At 32.9% G+C, this 19599-nt stretch overlaps 1 protein-coding gene across 34 annotated transcripts in view; it reads left to right on the plus strand.

Annotated features, from left to right (window-relative positions):
* RIMS2 (regulating synaptic membrane exocytosis 2) overlaps positions 1-19599 on the plus strand; it is a 792768-nt gene that overhangs the window by 591014 nt on the left and 182155 nt on the right. For 12 of the 34 annotated variants that reach the window (XM_030937577.1, XM_030937582.1, XM_030937581.1 and 9 more), the window contains one exon: positions 5472-5572. The exons of the other annotated variants lie outside the window; for them this stretch is intronic. In XM_030937577.1, the coding sequence (XP_030793437.1) occupies positions 5472-5572 (101 nt within the window). The remainder of the gene's footprint in view (positions 1-5471; positions 5573-19599) is intronic. 34 annotated transcript variants of the gene reach the window in all.

Consider the following 19599-nt stretch of genomic DNA (forward strand, 5'->3'; position numbering starts at 1 on the left):
CCGTCTCTACTAAAAATACAAAAACTAGCCGGGCGAGGTGGCGGGCGCCTGTAGTCCCAGCTACTCGGGAGGCTGAGGCGGGAGAATGGCTCAAACCCGGGAGGCGGAGCTTGCAGTGAGCTGAGATCGGGCCACTGCACTCCAGTCCGGGCGACAGAGCGAGACTCCGCCTCAAAAAAAAAAAAAAAAAAAAAAAAAAAAAAAAAAAAAAAAAAAAAAAAAAAAAAAATATGAACAATAAAATTTGTTTTCTAAACTCCAGTTATTTCAAGGCAGATGTTAGTTTTGTAAAGACATACAATAATCAAAAACAACTCCACACACATATGACTGTTTAGCAGAAGCCTTCATCAAATAGCCAGTTAGTGCAATTCTTTATCTCAATTAAAGGAAATTTTTTTTTAACTTAAGGTTGAATATTTATATAAAAATAGAAGACATGGGGTAAGGAATAGAGGGAATGTTTTTAAATCACTAAATTATCCACAAGAATTTGAAGTACTAATCAATGCCATTTCTGATTTCCAAGATGTCTATAATTGCAAATTTCTAATTTTTTCCTGAAGTTTGAGGTTCTTTCTTGAGTTTTCATATTGGGCTTAAGAGTTTTCCCTCTTAAGATCCTCGGATTTGAGCATTTTGTTTAAGATTTCAAGATGGATGACTGAGTCAACAATCCTGCCATATTCTGGTCGCTGTTCAGCTTCCTTGTGGATTACATCACTGCTAAACCTGTGCCCTTACTTCAAAGAAGTTTGGGGTATGAAATTGCGTTGGGACTCCAGGGGCATGCTCATGCTCTTTCACTCTCTCTCTCTCTGTCTTTCTGTGTGTGGAGGAGTGTGTGTGTGTTTGGAAAAGCAAACTTAAAACGATTACTGTTTGCATACTACAGAAATCACTGAAAGTATACTGATGATCTTTGTAGTGTGTGCATGTAGTAAAACCTAAACAACCACTAGCTGGCTGCCAGCTAATGTGGCCATATTCAACTATATCTTTGATTTAAAAAATCCACGTATAAATTAACTTTTTTTTATATTGGATGCCATAGCAGCTTTATCAGTATAACTTTAACTTTCCGGGCACATTAAATAGCTTTTTAAAGTTCAAAATAACTATAAAATTAATTTTTTATTTAAGAACAAGTAAATCTCTTAAAAGCCTTATATCAAAATAAATAGCTACAGAATATGTGATATGATTTAAGAAAATAAGTTAAATCAAGAACAACAAAATATTGGCTTTTTTAAGTCAGTGGCTGAAAATGGGCCAGAAGTTTCCAATTTAAAAAATGAATATTTTGAGATATTTATTAATTCCAGAACATCCACATATACTGTCTTTTTTTTGTGCTCTGCCTTAAAATTTATAAAGTAGAATAAAAGTCTTTTATAATTTAAGAAAGGAGATTACTATAAATTAAGAGAAAGGAAGAAAAGTTTTGTTTAAAATGTCATTTATTGAGTAGGAATGCTAAGATGTATAGAATTTAGGAGTATTTATATATATATATATATATATATATATATATATATATATATATCAAAAAACAGAGGGCCATTTCCAGCATAATTTAAATCAACTATAGTATTTATGAAACAAGATATTTATGCAACAAGATATTATATTTTCTCTATTTAGTTAATGATTTACTTATATCAAAAAGAATTTGAGATAACTTGAATATTAGTTTAATACATTATACATTAACAGATTATTACATTAGTATATATTTACAAACATGTAGAAGCTGTCATTGTAAATGTATTTCTCGAAGAAATTGGGTTGTCCCATTACCATCTTTATCAAATTTTTTTACAATTTGAAAATATCTTGGTATTCGATTTGATTTCTAAGATATAATTACCCTAATTTTTTAAGCATACTTGAATTACAAAACCATATCAAACCACTAAGAAGTCTTCTGAAATAAGCACAGTTCATCACATATAAGAAAATGAATCTTAGAGATTCCAAGATAAACTTACTCTCTAAACCTATAAACCAGCATTTTTCAAAATTTTTATTTTGGAAAGTTTGAAATTATTTCAACAAAATATTAACAGATGGAGAAAAAAGGTAAGTGTTCGGTGGTCGAGTGATTATTCTTTATTATAGGGTTTTGAGGGCCTTGTATATACAGATTTTTACTGTGAATCTGAGAGAAAGAGAGAGGAAATTGAACAAAATTCATTCACTTCATCACTTTCATTTATTTTCCTTTTATAGAGTGTATATAGTATATCAGAGCTGAAACAAAGTTTAGGAATTATGTGGTCCTTTCCTCAACTAGTGAACAGCCCTTCTGTTTTATTGATTTCTCTAAATTGCTTTTCATTCCAAGGGAGAAAGACTAAGTTTGGTTGAAATCAAAATATTATTACTGGATTATTTTTCTTAGATAGAGCAAAGGACCAGCAAAGAAAAATCACCTTGCTGGTGAAGAATCCTCTATGCTGGATCACTTTATCAATAGGAGACTTTTCTTTCTAAGGTTTTTATTCTACATGGAGTGTTTTCTTTTTGGGAATAGCTTCTACAAATATAGAAAAGGAATGGAAGACTTCATGTGAACCAAATAATTTTTGGGTAGGGAGACCTGTTTGGTTACTGTTTGCCCCAAGGGTTTTATTCTCCTAGGAGGATTTGAATTTATAAGGTAAAAGGATATTTACTCAAGTTTGCTGACTAAAGTAGTCCTTTGAGATTTCACTGGTTAAGACTCCATTGAAGAATTTTCCCATTTGGGAACTGTCTATAGATGATTGGGTCTGGAGATGAGAGATTTGTTTGAGAATGTAATTTAGCTGATGACATATTTAAATGGTTAGAAAGCTCTGTTTGCATCTTGTTTGGCTTATCCAGCAAATACAGATTAATATTCTCCTTAGATCTGCCAGTGGTCTGTTAAATAAAAGTTATATTGTATAAATCTACCTAATTTTTAAACCATTTCTAAAGAGAAAGACACTTTTGCAAGCACTGTTAAACCAATATGCCAGAGACCAAATCTGACTCACTACCTGTTTTGTAAACAAAGTTTTATTGGAATAAAGCCACACTTATTATGTATGCATTGTCTGCAGTTGCTTTCATGCTAAGGTGGCAGAGTTGTGGCAGAGTAACAGTTTTCATATGGTTCACAAAGTCTGCAATATTTGTCATTAGGCCCTTTACAGAAAAAGTTTACCAGCTACTGCCAGTGTTATTCACATTACTACCTAGTAATCAGAAGGAATTTTAATGTAGCTTTCCTAGGATGTTGCCATCCAGAAAATAGTCTAAATATTGGAAAATGTATATACCTGTTTCTATGTATATATTTATCCCTACATATTTATATCTATATGTGTGTGTGTTTAAACTTGTCAATTGGTGCTATTTATATTATATCAACATGAAACTTTTTGAGAAACTTTCCAAACACACCTTTTAGCTAATATTCTTTTAGGACCCATAACTTTGTAATGTTGGGCTCATTTTTTTTTTATTGACTTGCCTTTGGAGAAAACATGTTTACCTGAAAGTATCTTTTGAAGTATAAAGAATTCCAAAGTCGTATTTTAATAGACTAATAGATACCTGTATTTGACTATATTTCACATTTACATCATGGAAGCACTCACCTGGTTTTATATGTCATTCAAATTATATTAACCTAGCATTATTATTCCTCACTTTCAAATTTGACTCAGAGTCAGTTACTCAAATCATTATTAACACGTGACTATTACAAGGAAGAAATTGTCTCACTTTATCGAATAGTTGATTTAAATTTGCTGGTATTTAGAGGTAGTATTTGTTTTTTTTGTATATTTATTTAAGATTTCTTTTTGAAACATTTTCTTCCCTTTTCAAATTATTTTAATTAACCAATTTTCCTTTAAAATTTGTTACTAACAAGAACTATCTAATATGCAATGAGATTTTTGCAGGGCAGAGAGTAATACTAAAAAATTAAAACATTAAAAATTTAAAAATATTGGCTCAAGAGGGGATACCATAACTTCTAGTTATACTGGTACCTTTTTAATCCCCTTTTCCTTTACTCCATTTAAAAAATCAGGTAAGTATTAACATACCTGTTTTTTAATAGGCACACTTATGTCCAGTTGTCTTTACTGCAGTTTTAAAGTCATGATCTTAAGCAAGGGGTATGTGTGTGTACGTTGACATTCCTACCTAAACACGCTGTGTAATTTACTGACATTTTATTATGGATATCCAGTTGAGTTCGCTAAGCTCATTTTTCCCAGTATGTAGATTTATAGTATATGATCGAGATTTTTAAATTATATATATATGAGAAATTGAATATTCCTATAAATCTTTTTTTAAAAAATCATAAATACACTTTTTTTTGAGATGGGATCTCACTGTGTTGGCCATTCTGGAGGGCAGTAGTGTGATCATAGCTCACTGCAGCCTCCCAACTCCTGGTCTCAAATAATCCTCCAGCCTCAGCCTCCCAGGATACTGGGACTATAGGCATGTGTCACGACACCTAGCTAATTTTTTGTTGTTGTTGTGGAGACAGGGTCACGCTATGTTGCCCAGGATGGTCTTGAACTCCTGGTCTCAAGCAATCCTCCTGCTTCAGCCCCTCAAAGTGTTGGGATTATAGGCATAAGCCACTGTGCCTGCCCCGTAAATATACATCCAAAATGCTTTTTCATGTTTTCTAGAATTTGCTAGCTGAATTTAGTTCTTGTTCTAACCCAAATTTTTTAAGACCTTCTGAATATTTACAACTGATATGTTTTGAGGTAGCACCTGTTATAGAGGGCATTAATGTCTTTCTGTAAGAGGCTTGCCATCTCACTTTCTTAACTCTTTATATTCTAATTTTTTTAAAAAATTGATTTCAGTCATACTTTGTGCCTTTACTGACATGGTATGCTATCAGCAGTATTATTACAAGAACCTCATTGTTGATACTAGTTCTAGAAAATTCAAATTCAAAAGTTTCTGATACTTGGATTCACACATATGCTGGGGCAAACTGCTTCAATACATAGCCTAATTTTATGATAATCGTTTCTAAATGCAGTTCTAAAATTGTATTTGAAAGCAACTTATAACTTTAATACCTATAAATAAATCATGATGAATTAAAAGTCAAAGTTCACATGATATTACTATTGTCAAATTTCTGTGCAGTCAAATATATTCCGGACATACATGTAGCAGAAATTATTTTCTATTTAATGAAGATTTGTTATCTTCTCTTTAAACTTATTTATATTTTATTCAGATTGAAATTATTTTACATATTTAACATCATGTTTTTACTTACCAAATTGTATACTTTAAATAAATCTTTAAAATTATATGACATTTAATTCGTACATGCTATGTTGAGTGAAAGTAATATACCAGCCTAGCATTTCTTCTTTTATGCATCCTGTAAGTCCGACTCAGAAATAAGAACTGAACATTAATTTTATGGGTTTTTTTCTACTCGATAGGTACTATGGATATAGAGGAGAGAAATCGCCAAATGAAAATTAACAAATACAAACAGGTAGCCGGATCAGATCCCAGACTGGAACAAGATTACCATTCGAAGGCAAGACATTTTTCTTTTTAAAAGTTGTAAAATAATCAATCATATGAAACAGATTCTTTCAAACTACTAAACGCAGATTAGTCAGACACAAACATATAATGCCATGGCCCTATGATATTATTAAGTGCTAAAATTTATGTGTTTGTATATAGCTGTTAGCAATAGAATTTGCCTTACTTAAAAAAAATTATAAAATACAAAAGATTAAACATCTGAAGGACTAATCTTTTAGAATGTTTCATTTTATAAAATCTATAGCCCCTCAAAAATGTTTAAGAACTTAAATGATCTTATGGTTTTCTTTCATATAGATTTTTCTCATTTTATAGTATTTTAATTGAATCTCGTTTATTACTGAATTATTGGAACAAAATACAAATGGTGCCTGGCTTATAATGGATCAACTTACAAGTTTCTGACTTTAGGATAGTGTGAAAGCAATACACATTCAGTAGAAGCCACATATCAAGTACTCATACAACCATTCTGTTTTTCACTTTCAGTATTCAGTAGATTACATGAGCTATTCAATACTTTATTGTAAAATAGGCTTTCAGTTAGATGATTGTTGCCCAACTATAGGCAAATGTCAAGTGTTCTAAATGTGTTTGAGGTGGGCTAGGCTAAGCTGTGATGCTCGGAAGATGTATTAAATGCATTTTCAACTTACAATGGGTTCATTGGGACATAACCACATCATGAAGGAAACAGCATCTGTACATATTCATGAAGTGCTGTTAGAGGTTAAAAAGTCTTTTAGTATGAATCTTTTTTTAACTACTTTTTGGGAATAAGTTGAAGTATGAGGTCTACCAAGGGAGGAAATAAGGTATTAATTAATTGGTTGTTTTGTTTGTTTGTTTGTTTGTTTGTTTTGAGATGGAGTCTCACTCTGTTGCTCAGACTGGAGTACAGTGGTGTGGTGGTGCAATCTCGGCTCACTGCAACCTCCACCTCCTGGGTTCAAGCGATTCTCCTGCCTCAGCGTCCCAAGTACCTGGGACTACAGGCATGCACCACAATGCCTAACTAATTTTTGTGTTTTTAGTAGAGACGAGGTTTCACTGTTTTGGCCAGGCTGGTCTCGAACTTCTGACCTTGTGCCTGTCTAAGCCCAAAGTGCTGGGATTACAAGCATGAGCCACTGCACCTGGCCTATTTCATTGTTCTTGTACTCCATTACCTTTTTATATTCAAGACATTTTTAGTTTCTTGATATTATTCATGGTCAAAGTCATGAAAATACTTTGTTCTAATATAGCTATTGAAGATTTAATAAAAGACTTAAAATAGTAAACTTTACTCATAACATGTAACTGTTATATGCTCTATGACTTAGTAATTGAATCATTATAGTTGTAGTATTTGTGGTCTCTGTGTAATAGAGAAAAGCAATTTGGATTTTTTAAAACTTAGGCCTGTTTTATCCTTACATAATCTTCAGTTTCTATTACATTACATCCCTTCATAACCTCAAGAACTAATTAAGTAAAGCATGAGTGGCTATGTTGGGTATACATATGTAGCAGGTATGTACGTATGTACCAGTTTCCAGCTTCTTCAATAAGACAACATAGAGAAGGCAGAGATTCTTAACATCAGCATCTACTTCTAAATTACCAGTGTCTTCCCCAGATTACATTATTACCAACATGGTGCATACAAAATTATTTATCACAGAATTCTGATATACTGGAAATGTCACAGGACTAAAGCTAGACGAAAGTAAATTTAAGACAAATTAAAATAGCCTTGGCTTTACTCAATAGGTTCTAAATTTCCAGAATTTTTTCACTAAAATGAAAATATGAATAACTTCAAACAGGCACAGTGAATTGTATAGAAAATTGTTCTATAATGCTATAATATTTTAGATACATTCCTAACTATTTGAGTTGGATATCAGAAATGATATCTGTGTTTTTCGTTTGTTTGTTTTGTATTGTTGCCTAGAACTAAATAGACACACCTGACCTTTTGTGGTTTTTTTATGCTGTAGTCTTGTATCTGTTCACCTTATATAATCCAGAGGCTAAAGCATAAAGTCCTGATAAAATAAGATATTAAATTTTTTGTAAATATGTCTTCAGATAACACAAATTAGTTTGTTGGTTTATATTTTACTATACTTCAGGAAGGAATGTAGATGATTTATAAAAATACTTATAATAGTCTCAATAATATTGTCAATGAAGAAAAGATCAAGAGAAAATGAAGTCAGCTTAAAACAAGGTAACTCCAGAAGTAAAGTCTGTGAAAAAAAAAATGCATAGTGTAAGATCCTACATACCCACTACATGTGGATTATATGTCTACCCTGAGCTTCCAAACAAGCAGCAAAGACAGAAAGGGAAACTTGATCAGTTATATGATTTATATTGCTCATACAATAAAGACAAATTTCTTAGAAGCAATAGCTGTGATTCTTGTTATAGAAACCTGACAGAAATTTGTTAAAGAAGGATGGACCAAAGGAATACTATAGGCATAGCTGGGATTTCTTTTTAAATTTTGATTTTACTTCAATTCATGAATAAATGAATGCCTTAAGCTTCAAAGTTTTATAACTTTGACAGCAATCATTTTAAGTTGGGAAAAAATAAATACTGGTAAAAATTATTTGTACTAAGCATTATAATTTCCTAGATATTCTCTAAAGCAGTAGATCAGAAGCAGCAACATCACTTAGAGACTTTTAGAAATGCAGTTGTCTGGGGCCCTTTCAGACCAATGGAATAAAAACTCTGGAACTGGGGTCCCTGTGGTGTGTGTGTGTGTGTTTGTTTGTTTGTTTGTTTGTTTTTGAGATGGCGTCTCGCTCTCTCACCCAGGCTGGAGTGCAGTGGCACCATCTCAGCTCACTGCAACCTCTGCCTCCCGGGTTCAAGTGATTCTCCTGCCTCAGCCTCCCGAGTAGCCGGGACTACAGGCACGCACCACCATGCCTGGCTAATTTTTTGTACTTTTTTAGTAGAGATGGGGTTTCATCGTGTTAGCCAGGATTGTCTCAATCTCCTAACCTCATAATCTGCCCACCTCGGCCTCCCCAAGTGCTGGGATTACAGCCATGAGCCCCCGTGCCCGGCCGGGTCCCTGTGTTTTAACAAGTCTATCAGATGATTCTGATGTAGACTAAAGTCTGAGAATTACTGCTCTAAGGTGAAGAACTATTGTAAAATTATCCTTTAGATAACTGAGTTGACTTGCTCAATTAGGGTTTCAACTAGAAGTCAGAGGTGAATGATGTCTTCAAAAAATGGAGACATTTTGAGAATAAATGATCTGACATCTTTATAAGGCCTCTAATAATGTCTGACAAATCCTACTGAATGTAGGATACTTATCACTCTGTTTTCTAATGCCAGGATTATGCAGGCAGCTTACCTCAAAATAAAATCAAGTCTCTTAAGTACAACTTTTTAAGGGGATCCAAAATACAACACTATTTTGTACCACAACAAAGTACTTCTTGATGTGGAACTATCTTTGCTGGATCACCTATCTCCCCAGCATGTGGGGTTCATCTTCCTCTGATATAGGTCAAAGAGAAAGTTACAGAGGAATCTTCTTCAGACATATATAAGTTATATTAATTTTCAATTAATTCCTTAGATTAAAATTTTCAACATCATTTCTCTCTTTTATGATGAGGGCTATTTAGCTTATATTTACATTTTTTACTTTTTATTTTGATAACAAATGCAAATTATAGAGCCTCCGATTGAGCTATGTGTTTTAACATTAGATCTAGTTGCTGAAGAAAATCATTTAACAAATAAGGGAACTAAGATATAGCAAGGTTATGCAATCTATCCAGGTTCACATAGCTGCTAAGTCATGGAAAGTATTACTTGTAGCTAATTTAGTTTTTCAAATTTGACATAACTGTGATGAAATCCAAAGCCTCAGACATATAAAGCATATACTCTCTCCTAAGCTGTATTCCTGAAATTCCAGTGACATTGTGAAGCCCTGTGTGGAATCTAATTGTTAGCCTAGGTTTAAAAAAAAAAAAAAACCATACAGTTCACATTCTAAATGGCATTGCTCTCTGAATTTCTCAAGACTTCTGCATTGATAGTTTTAAATAATTCCTACTAAATTTAAAGAAATCTTCTTAGTAACTCACTTTGAAAGCATCTATAGAGCAATACCTATTAAGCCACTGTCTTTCTAAGAATATTTTCAGTATACTAGAAAACTTGAAAGAAGAGAGTCTATTTTTAATAAGAGCAGCAAAGGCAAATACAGACATGATTTCTAGTTAATTAGTGGATGGTTTCTCAGGGAGTTTCCCTCAAAATAGAATTTATTATACTCAATGTACTCTTGCATGCCTCTTGTACTCTTTTTATCCCAGCTTGAATGTGTTTCATCTATTCTTGGCAACAATTTAAGGATCAACATATTCTTTCTATAAAATCAACTTTCCTTTTTATTTTCTCAGAAAAATGTGATTTATGAAGTATAACAGTGTAAATTATGGTTCACCACAGGTCAGCTACCCTTCTGTGAGTTATATAATGATAAATTGGCATAATTATTAATACTTAAAAGTCCAATAATGTATTTATACTTGGAAATTAATATGGATGATTTGATAATGCTTATTTAAACATATGAGCTTTAGTTTTTAAATTTGCTATATTTAATATTTTTAAATGTTCCCAAAAGCAATATTGTTATGAAGATACTCTTTGAAGAGTGGCCCCATAGCATTTCAACAAATAAGGCTCATTTAACAAATAATGTTTGTTGGCACAGTATTTATTGGAACTCAAAGCTTATTTCTCTGGAAAAACAGTGCTCTCTTTTAAGGAGTATGTTGTGGCAATACTTCTACAAAATTATCACAAAAATGTCTTACTCCTATTATAGCAGTTATGTCATAATTTTCCATTCTCCTATTTGTCTCCCTGGAATTAAGAAGCAGTGTAATCCATGAGTTGCCCAGATCTCTTCAAATGGAGGCCAGAAGCCTATGATAATCTATTTAACCCATAATAGAACACACTGGGTAGAACAGAGGACAATGTAGTAAAAGAAAGGAAAAGAAAGTTTGTCTACATTTATTGTGCATGCCTGACCCTAGGCACTTTTCACCTACATCCTGTCACTTTTTTCCCAGGCTTCTAGTCTTTTAGGCACCCATTCACAGATCTCAAAGATGTATTGGGGAAAGCAGTTTGATTAAACTAGTTTACATTAAAATATGAATGACAATACAGGGATTCATTTTTTTAAAAGCCCTTATAAATACAAAATAAACTGAAATTGGTGGACTTATAGGCAGTATTAATAGAAAATATTTCAGATAGTTGAAGTATGTTTGGTCAAGTAAAATACCACTGTTATCTAAACTGTTTATTTCTTTTGATTAGCGCTTATGCTCTTCTCAACACTGAGAAGACACATTCAGTGCTAACCTTAAGTATTTTACATTGATATTCGAAGCACAGGCAATGAGGGGAGAAAAGTTGAGGCTTGTTAGAAGTGGTCATATATGAGCTCTTTAAAAATTTAACGTAAGTCAGGAATACTTTTAAGTCTCAAATATCATCAGAATGTGGCAGCAGTGGGTGAATGGTGTATTAGAAAGGGCACAGCTTGGAGTCAAGTGGACTCTGCCTGGGTGGCTTGGGGTTGGTTTAACCTCACAGCTTTTTTAATCTATTAAACAAGACTTTGGTATCTATTTTATAGGGTAGTAATGAGGATTAAATGAGATGATGTATATAAGTTGTTTAGCACCTAGTAAATGCTCAATAAATAATGCAGCTAATATTAGTTATTATTTTATAGTAACAACAGCAAATATAATCAGAGACAACAAAATGAGATGATGTATATAAGTTGTTTAGCACCTAGTAAATGCTCAATAAATAATGCAGCTAATATTAGTTATTATTTTATAGTAACAACAGCAAATATAATCATAGACAACAGATATGAATCTGACAAGACCAAAAAGAAATGATAAAGAAATGACTAAGATAAGGAAAATGATTTTACTATTTTTAGTGTGGCTCAGATATCATTGAATGTTCCCTTTATTCTCAAATAAGGAGATTCAAGCAGCAGAAATCTAAAAGGAAAATTGAAATTTAGAGGAAAAGAATTTATGAATCTTAAGGGGATATGAAGTTTTTTTAATTAAAAGAGACTGGAACATAATGTGTGATGAAAAATTACAAACCAAATTACTGAAATTAAGAAATTATGCTATCATGGTTGACATTAAAGGTGACTGGTCCTTGATGAAGTGATTCATAGACATGCATATGGTTATAGGTGTTTTCAAAGAAATACTCATTAATAGTGATGACATAAATGGACCTGAAAACTAACACCAAGTTTTTAAAAGGCAAATTTTAAAATGTAGATTAGATAGCCTTATACATATTATCAAGAAGAAACATGACAATACATGAATTTAGATATAATGTAGACATGAAGAAATAAGAGTTATGTTTTAATTTTATAGCAGTGATAGAAATAAAATACTTGGGGAAAAGTATTTTTCTTAGGGAGAAAAATTGAGTTGCTGTTAGTATGTAACTCAGCCCAGTAACATAATGAGGTAGATAGAGCCAGGCCTTGTGCCTGCTACAGGAAGAGCTGCTGCAGCATCAGTTCTCAAGCTACCAAGAGAACCTAGTATTCATGTAAAACAGACATCATTGTGCAGGTGTAAGATGGAATCCTCTGATAAATAGAACAAAAGGATTCTAATAGGCATGATCTCATGGAAGCAGTCTCTATTCTACAAGGTCCTCAGGGAGTACAATAAGATGTTTTAAATAGAAAGTAATCAATGAAGCATTCTTCCTTGGAATAAGCAATCTACTGTTTCATGAACAGAAGTTGGATTCAGATTTTCAAAAAAAAACCCTGCTTGGCATAGTCTAACCAGATATCCAGCAGAAGAGTTTTCTATTTTTGGATTAGAATTAAGATCACTTACTCATGATTTTCAATTCAAGCCAAGTCAAGTAATCTTATCTTGTACTGATGAAGATGTCAGAGACTATGCCAGTGGCTGTACCTGGATTTCTTCAATGAAACACATCACTTCTGTAAACTCTTATTTTACTTTTTCATATTTTCCTATAATTTTATTTATTTCTTCATGCCTCAGCAAGCAGATAACTTCAGGTTCTATAGCAGAATCCCAAGAAAAATACCTGGAAATCAGTGAACTGCTGATATGGGAGCATAAGAGAAAAAAGGACAGCCTACATTACTTGGAAGTATTCTTAAATGCCAGACTAGCCTACGAAACTATGAGAGTATGCTGAGCCCTTGATGGTACTGCCACCTGCTATACTCCCCACCTCTCCACCAGCTGAGGATACATTTGACCAAGTATTATACCCCTTTGATTGCTTCTTGGCCCCAAACCAGGCCACAGTCTTCTAAGCTGTCTAAGTTGCTTGTCCAAGCCAGCCATCCTCCAGGATTTTAATTAATCATTTGATGTATATGTTTTATTTTTACATCACCCTGTGGTGCTTCCTTTACCAAGTATATTTATGAAGATACATAAACTTAGATTTTGAGATCTAGGTTATTAAACTAGCAAATAAGAGCAGCATTATGTAATATAGCTGTAGAAGTGCACAAGGATGCTAATAGTAATCTTATCAAAGCCTGATTAAAGGCTTCAGTCACACTTACAAAATCACCAAATGGTTATATAGCCTAATTAAAAGAGTCATAGTTCAAAATGAAAAAGGATTACATTACATTTTTAAAATCATTTATGTCCTATTTTCCCCCTTCTATAGTTTTTTTAAATTCATGTTTGCAAGGATAGGTTTCTCATTTGTGTGATATTAAACATCCATCAAACTAGCATTTAAAAGGAACTAAAAATTTCTGTATGTGTTTATTTAATTTCTTCCATTATGAGATAAGTAAAAGAAGGAGTGATGTCAAGAGAGAAGGAGCCGTTGGAAGTATAATTTCTTACAATTGGTACACAATATTGTTAATTATTATTACTATTGCAGCCACATTTATGGCAGAAATTCTGAAGTCTTGTTAACAGTACTAGAGATATATGGACAGTTTGTTAATCACTCTTCAATGTATTTTTAGTGATTAGGGTTAAATAAAGACTACAGAGTAGTATTAAAAGTGTAGCCTCCATAACCAAACTGTCTAGATTGAAATCCTACCTCTTCTACTATCTGTATGACCTTGGGCAAGTTACTTAACATCCTTGTACCTCGGAGGATTGTTTTCTTTTATCCTTTTTTTTTTTTTTTTTTTTTTTTTGAAACAGAGTCTCTCTCTGTCACCCAGGCTGGAGTGCAGGGGCGTGATCTTGGGTCACTGCAACGTCTGCCTGCCGGGTTTAAGTGATTCTCCTACCTCAGCCTCCTGAGTAACTGGGATTACAGGCATGTGCCACCACACCCAGCTAATTTTTTTGTATTTTTAGTAGAGACAGGGTTTCACCACGTTGGCCAGGCTGGTTTTGAACTCCTGATCTCAAGTGATCCGCCCGCCTCGGCCTCTCAAAGTGCTAGGATTACAGGCATGAGCCACCATGCCCAGCCAGATTGTTTTCAAGATTGTCTACATATAAAGATAAAACTCTTAGAGCAGAGCTTGATATGTAATAGCAATCAGTAAGCGTTAGCTGTGATATGATAATGATGGTTGTGGAGGTGGTGGTGGTGGTGGTGGTGATAATGATGACGATAGGAAAGAAGGATAAAAGGAAGAATCACTGTTTCCAACAGCTAACTTCCTCTTACCAAAGCCCTTGGGGGTTCAGGTGTATATTTGTTGTCATCAGGAATCTTGTAGAGATAGATAAGTATATCTTTAAGGTAATCTTAAAAACAGGTGGGGAGAAAAGGATGAAAAGCTTTTAAAAAATGGTACTTTTAAAAGCCTAAAATTGATTTGTCTTTTTTGCCAATCTATCCAAATTTTTGTCTACCCCAAATTCTTATCATATAGTTTATATTCCCTAGCAAGCTGATTGTATTTAAATTTTAATCTAAGTATGTATCTATTGGTATAGATATACCTGTAGGCAGATATAAAATTATATTATATTTATACGTAATTTATACATCTGTGTTTACACATACACTTACTCGTACCCTAAAGCTCTGAACCAGAGAATTTCCATCCTCTATGATTTAGCTGATAGAAGCAACAACTATTCACTTATTCCTTGCCTCATTGGAAGAAATTCTCATTTATTTCTTGTCTCTCCTGTTACATAAAAGATCTACAGTTAAAAACTTGGTTGTGGCCAGGCATGGTGGCTCACACCTGTAATCCCAGCACTTTGGGAGGCCGAGGCAGGTGGATCACCTGAGGTCAGGAGTTTGAGACCAGCCTGGTCAACATGGTGAAACCCCATCTCTACTAAAAATACCAAAAATTACCTGAGTGTGGTGGACGTGCCTGTAATCCCAGCTACTTAGATGACTGAGGCAGGAGAATCGCTTGCACCTGGGAGGCAGAGGTTGCAGTGAGCCGAGATCGCTGCACTCCAACCTAGGCAACAAGAGCGAGACTCCATCTCAAAAACAAAAAAAAGAAAAAAAACAAAACAAAAAAAAACTTGATGGTAACTAATTTTAATGAAATTTTAGAGATTTTATGTTTTTATTTGTGATTAATCTTTGATTTTAAAAGTTTCTAGTTTATGTTTCTTTTTCCTTAACATCCCATATTAGTTGATTAGGGCTGCTATAACAAAATACCGTAGAAGGGGTGGCTTAAAGAACAGAAATGTATTTTCCTAGTTTTGGTGGCTAGAACTTTCAGGTATTGGCTAGGCTGGCTCCTTCTGAGGCCTTTTCATGGCTTTCAGATAGCTGCCTTCTTGCTGTGTCTTCACTTTGTGTGTGTCTGTGTCCTAATCTCTTCTTATAAGGACACCAGTCATATTGGATTAGGAGCTACCTATGTGACCTCATTTTACCTTAATTACCTCTAGAAAAGTCCTAGCTTCAAGTACAGTCACATTCTGAAGTACTGAAGACTAGGACGCCAGCATAGGAATTTGGGAGGAACACAATTCAGTCTATAACACATCTCTACAAAGTAGCTAATGATTTTTTAAATTAAAACTTTACTGCATTATGAAAGCATATTTGATTATAATGTGAATAGGGATTTTTAGGCAACTAACTGTAGCTGTTTTGCTTTGAACTTTTTATTTCTTTTTTGATTTTATTACTTTTCTCTATTTCTTCCTATTTTTACAACTGCCTTCTCAAATCCTAAGAGATAAAATATTTTGGTTTTGTGTTTGCAAATACATCTTAAAAATTTGCTGTCTTAGCCATGAAAAACCATATTTAAATATGACTCACGTAGCCATAATTTTATGCTGATATTCAAGCATGGGTCCCTTTCTTTTATATGTATTTGTGAGTTACCATATATTCACATTTAAGCCAGGAAATATAAAAAGACTATTTTAAATTATGAATAAGTCATCCAGTGTTGCAGTATTATTTAAAAAAAAAGTCATTTAAGATGATGAAAACAGCAACTTGTATATTATAGAATACTGTAGAATTATAGCAGAAATTTTAATTTGTCCCTTTTTAGTAACATAAAGTTTCTAAATACTGACAAAAGAAAGAATTGTAGATAAGTTGCATGCACCTACTTGCAGGTCAATCTGTGGAGAATAACTGCCATTGCCAAGAATGCAGTACCCTCCTGTAATCACTTAAGAATATAAAGGAGAAGTGTTTCCTTTTACCTTCAGCAAAATAAAAAGTAATAATAATAACTGTGTGACTTCATCTTTGCTTTCATCAAGCCTCCAGAGTTGCTAGCTTGTTAACAGCTAGAATATTCTACAGGGAATGAATTATAGTAGACCACAGAAGGGAAAGAGGTCTCGCTTTATAAAATCAGGGAGGATATGGGAAAAGAAGGAAAAAAAATGTGGTCAAATAGAGCAGATACATTCTTTCCAATCAAATTTCATATAACTGAAAGGATTAAGCATGGAGATATATGTGTATATATATATGCACACACATATACATATACATATATGAAGTAAAAGAATATAGAAAAGAACAGATAGGTGAAAACATATATACCTTCTGAACCATCCATGGCATTACCACATAAAATACATATATTCTGTTTTATATGTGGATTATTTATGTCTTTTATATTAAACTATACACTTCTTGAGAAAGGTGACTATATTATTCATGTTTATAGTCTCTCAGTAGCATGTACTTTGCCTTGGCCACAATAAGCACTCAATGGGATTAATTTTAGTGAATGAACATGGACGTGGATGCTGAGAGAAAACTAAAATGGTAGGATAGGATAGTTTGAAAAAGGTTCTAGAGAAGGTGAATTTTAAGCATTTTGTATCAATATAAGAACAAAATATGATATTTAGAAGAAGATATAGGTGAATTATTGCGTAATAGTCAAAAGCATGTTTCCTAATGGGCATACAATTATTGATTTCCATCTAGAGATAATCATAGTGGAAAGAATACTGAGAAAGAATGGGAAGATTGGGCTTTTAATTTTGGTTATGCCATTCATGTAATAAGACTTTGGATAAGTTGCCCAATAGTTCTTCACAACTCAACTTTTTTCTATCTACAAATTGAAGAAACCTTATAAGCTATAAAGTGTTAAACAAATATGTGGTACTTTGGAGGCAGCATTGAAAAGACCACTATGAATTAACATTTGGGTTTTAATCAGTCTCATCATTAATTAAGTAAATTATTTAATCTCAGAGTCTAGTCTTAAAATTAGATTTGAAATATATTTTCTGTATTTTGTTTCTTTCAATTCTAATGTTTCATTCATTGAGTACTCTCTGATCAGTGTAAGGCTCTCTACTAGACATGTTCTCACAAATTCCTGAATCTATATAATTTTTAATGAACTTGTGGCATAATAACTATGATTTAGAGAATAAATTTATATATGTAATGTTTCACATATTTCACATGAAGTAATTGATAATTAAGTTTGAATTGACACTTGTGTAGAAACCTTTAGTCAATAAAGTCAGTCATCCAGGGTAACATGGAAACATCCACATCTGTAACTTCAATTTAGTTCAACTATTTATAATGCAAATGTATCTACAATTTTGTTATGTAATGGCTTTGTTCATCAGCACAAAATTCAGTTGTAATTTTCTTTAGTTGGAAGGATTACAGATATCATTTATTAGCAAAACAAATATATTGTTTTATTAAACATTTGGAAATTTGATTACTTCTATTGCATCAGTTTTGAAGATTGTAAAATAATACTCCAGTCTGGAAATAATATAGCTAACCTTGAAATATATTTCATATGAAGGAAGGGACTTTGGTGATAACTTCAGAGAATGGAAACATCTCTATAGCACTAGGTGTAGCAAATGGAGGTGTCCATTAATCATAGTTATTTTTTAGTTATTTTTTAACATGGGAGGTAGGAGTAATAAAAAACAACTTACAGTTGAACTCCATTCTGATGGATAAATCAAAACTTACTACCTCAATATAACTTCCTGAGTAACAAAGAAATGGCTGTGATTTTATGATTGACCATTTTCAGATCATTTTTATGACTCGGAATGCTTACAAACAAGGCCAACAGTCTCCAGGGTCCAGTCACATAAGAACATGTTAATTCTTAAGCCCTTTTCGATTTTCTGCCAAAAAAAATCACCTAAATTTTAAATGAGTTTAAAGGGGTTATTTCAATAGAACGTAAAACACGTTTTTATTCAATAGAACATAAAACATGTTTTTCTTCAAGTTAGTTTATATGATATTGTTGTTAAAGTTTTATTTTGTTAAAATCCATCCAATTATACTTACAAGCAATGTCATTTTAATGCTGTTTTGTATTCTATTATTTAGGTCATTTTAGACAGATTTTTCAAAATTTCAAAAAGGGCTGAAAATCTTTATTTTAAGCATTTCCCTAAAGTTGAAAACAATATGAATATTTTCAAAAGAAATAAGTTCTAAACTTGCTTGCCCAGTGTCCCATTAAAATGAATACAAATTATCACTTTTAATTAAAAGTAAAAACAAATTTGATAATAAAAAAGTGAAAAAAAAGTTTAATGAAAAGAAATAGACCTTATAATAACAAGTTGTATAATCTTAGTCATCTCTATTTCTCAATTTTCTCATCTGTAAAATGAAGAAGATAGATTACATTCTCTCTGAGGTCTCTTTTAGCTTTGAAGCTAAATATGGTGAATTTGTGAATGATTCAGTGATGAGTAAATAACCAAATGTGTGGTTCAGCACCAGGTAACTTTCCTGGGCTGTTCTCTTGAACAACAACAACAACAAAAAATGGTTATATGAGTCTTCTTTCCCTCTCTGTTTTTTAAGACATGTGAATTTTTTTTGTTTGTTTGTTTTGTTTTGTTTTGCAATTTTAGTGGTCATTTAATGGTCATTGATTATCTTTCTCTTACCTGCAAGTCAAAACTTCATACCTGGGGTGTTGCTGAAGCTCATCAGCTGTAATTCTGGATTCTGGTTCTGCAACATTAAAGAAGAGAAAATGCCAGAGAAATAACCATGTGAATTACAATAAAATGAAGGAAATAGTGAGTAAAGAAGGAATAAAGGAAGGAAGGGAAAGGGGATAAAGAGAGGGGAAAAAAGAAAAGGAGAAGAGAATTAAAGGAAGGAGAGAGGGAAAGAATGGAGGAAGGCAGGCTAGCATATCCTTTCAATCCAAGAGTTCACTGTCAAATTAGAGAAAGGCATGTACATAAGCAATGATGGTACAAAATAGGCTGTGCTGAGTGATGTAATTTTTAAAAATACACATACAAAGGAAGAATAGCAAAAGAAATATTCATTTGGCTGGGAGAAATCTGGGAATAGAATAGAATAGAACACATGAAGTCAAGGACTTGTCAGGCTGAGGAGAGAGCTTAAACAAAGTTATGGCGTTACATGAGCACAAGCCATGTTTAAGAAACAGCTAATAGTTCTTTAGTGTGGAAATATACAACAAATGGGGAGGATATGTATTAG

The sequence above is a fragment of the Rhinopithecus roxellana genome, chromosome 9, assembly GCF_007565055.1.
Source record: "Rhinopithecus roxellana isolate Shanxi Qingling chromosome 9, ASM756505v1, whole genome shotgun sequence".
Taxonomy (NCBI): Eukaryota; Metazoa; Chordata; class Mammalia; order Primates; family Cercopithecidae; genus Rhinopithecus; species Rhinopithecus roxellana.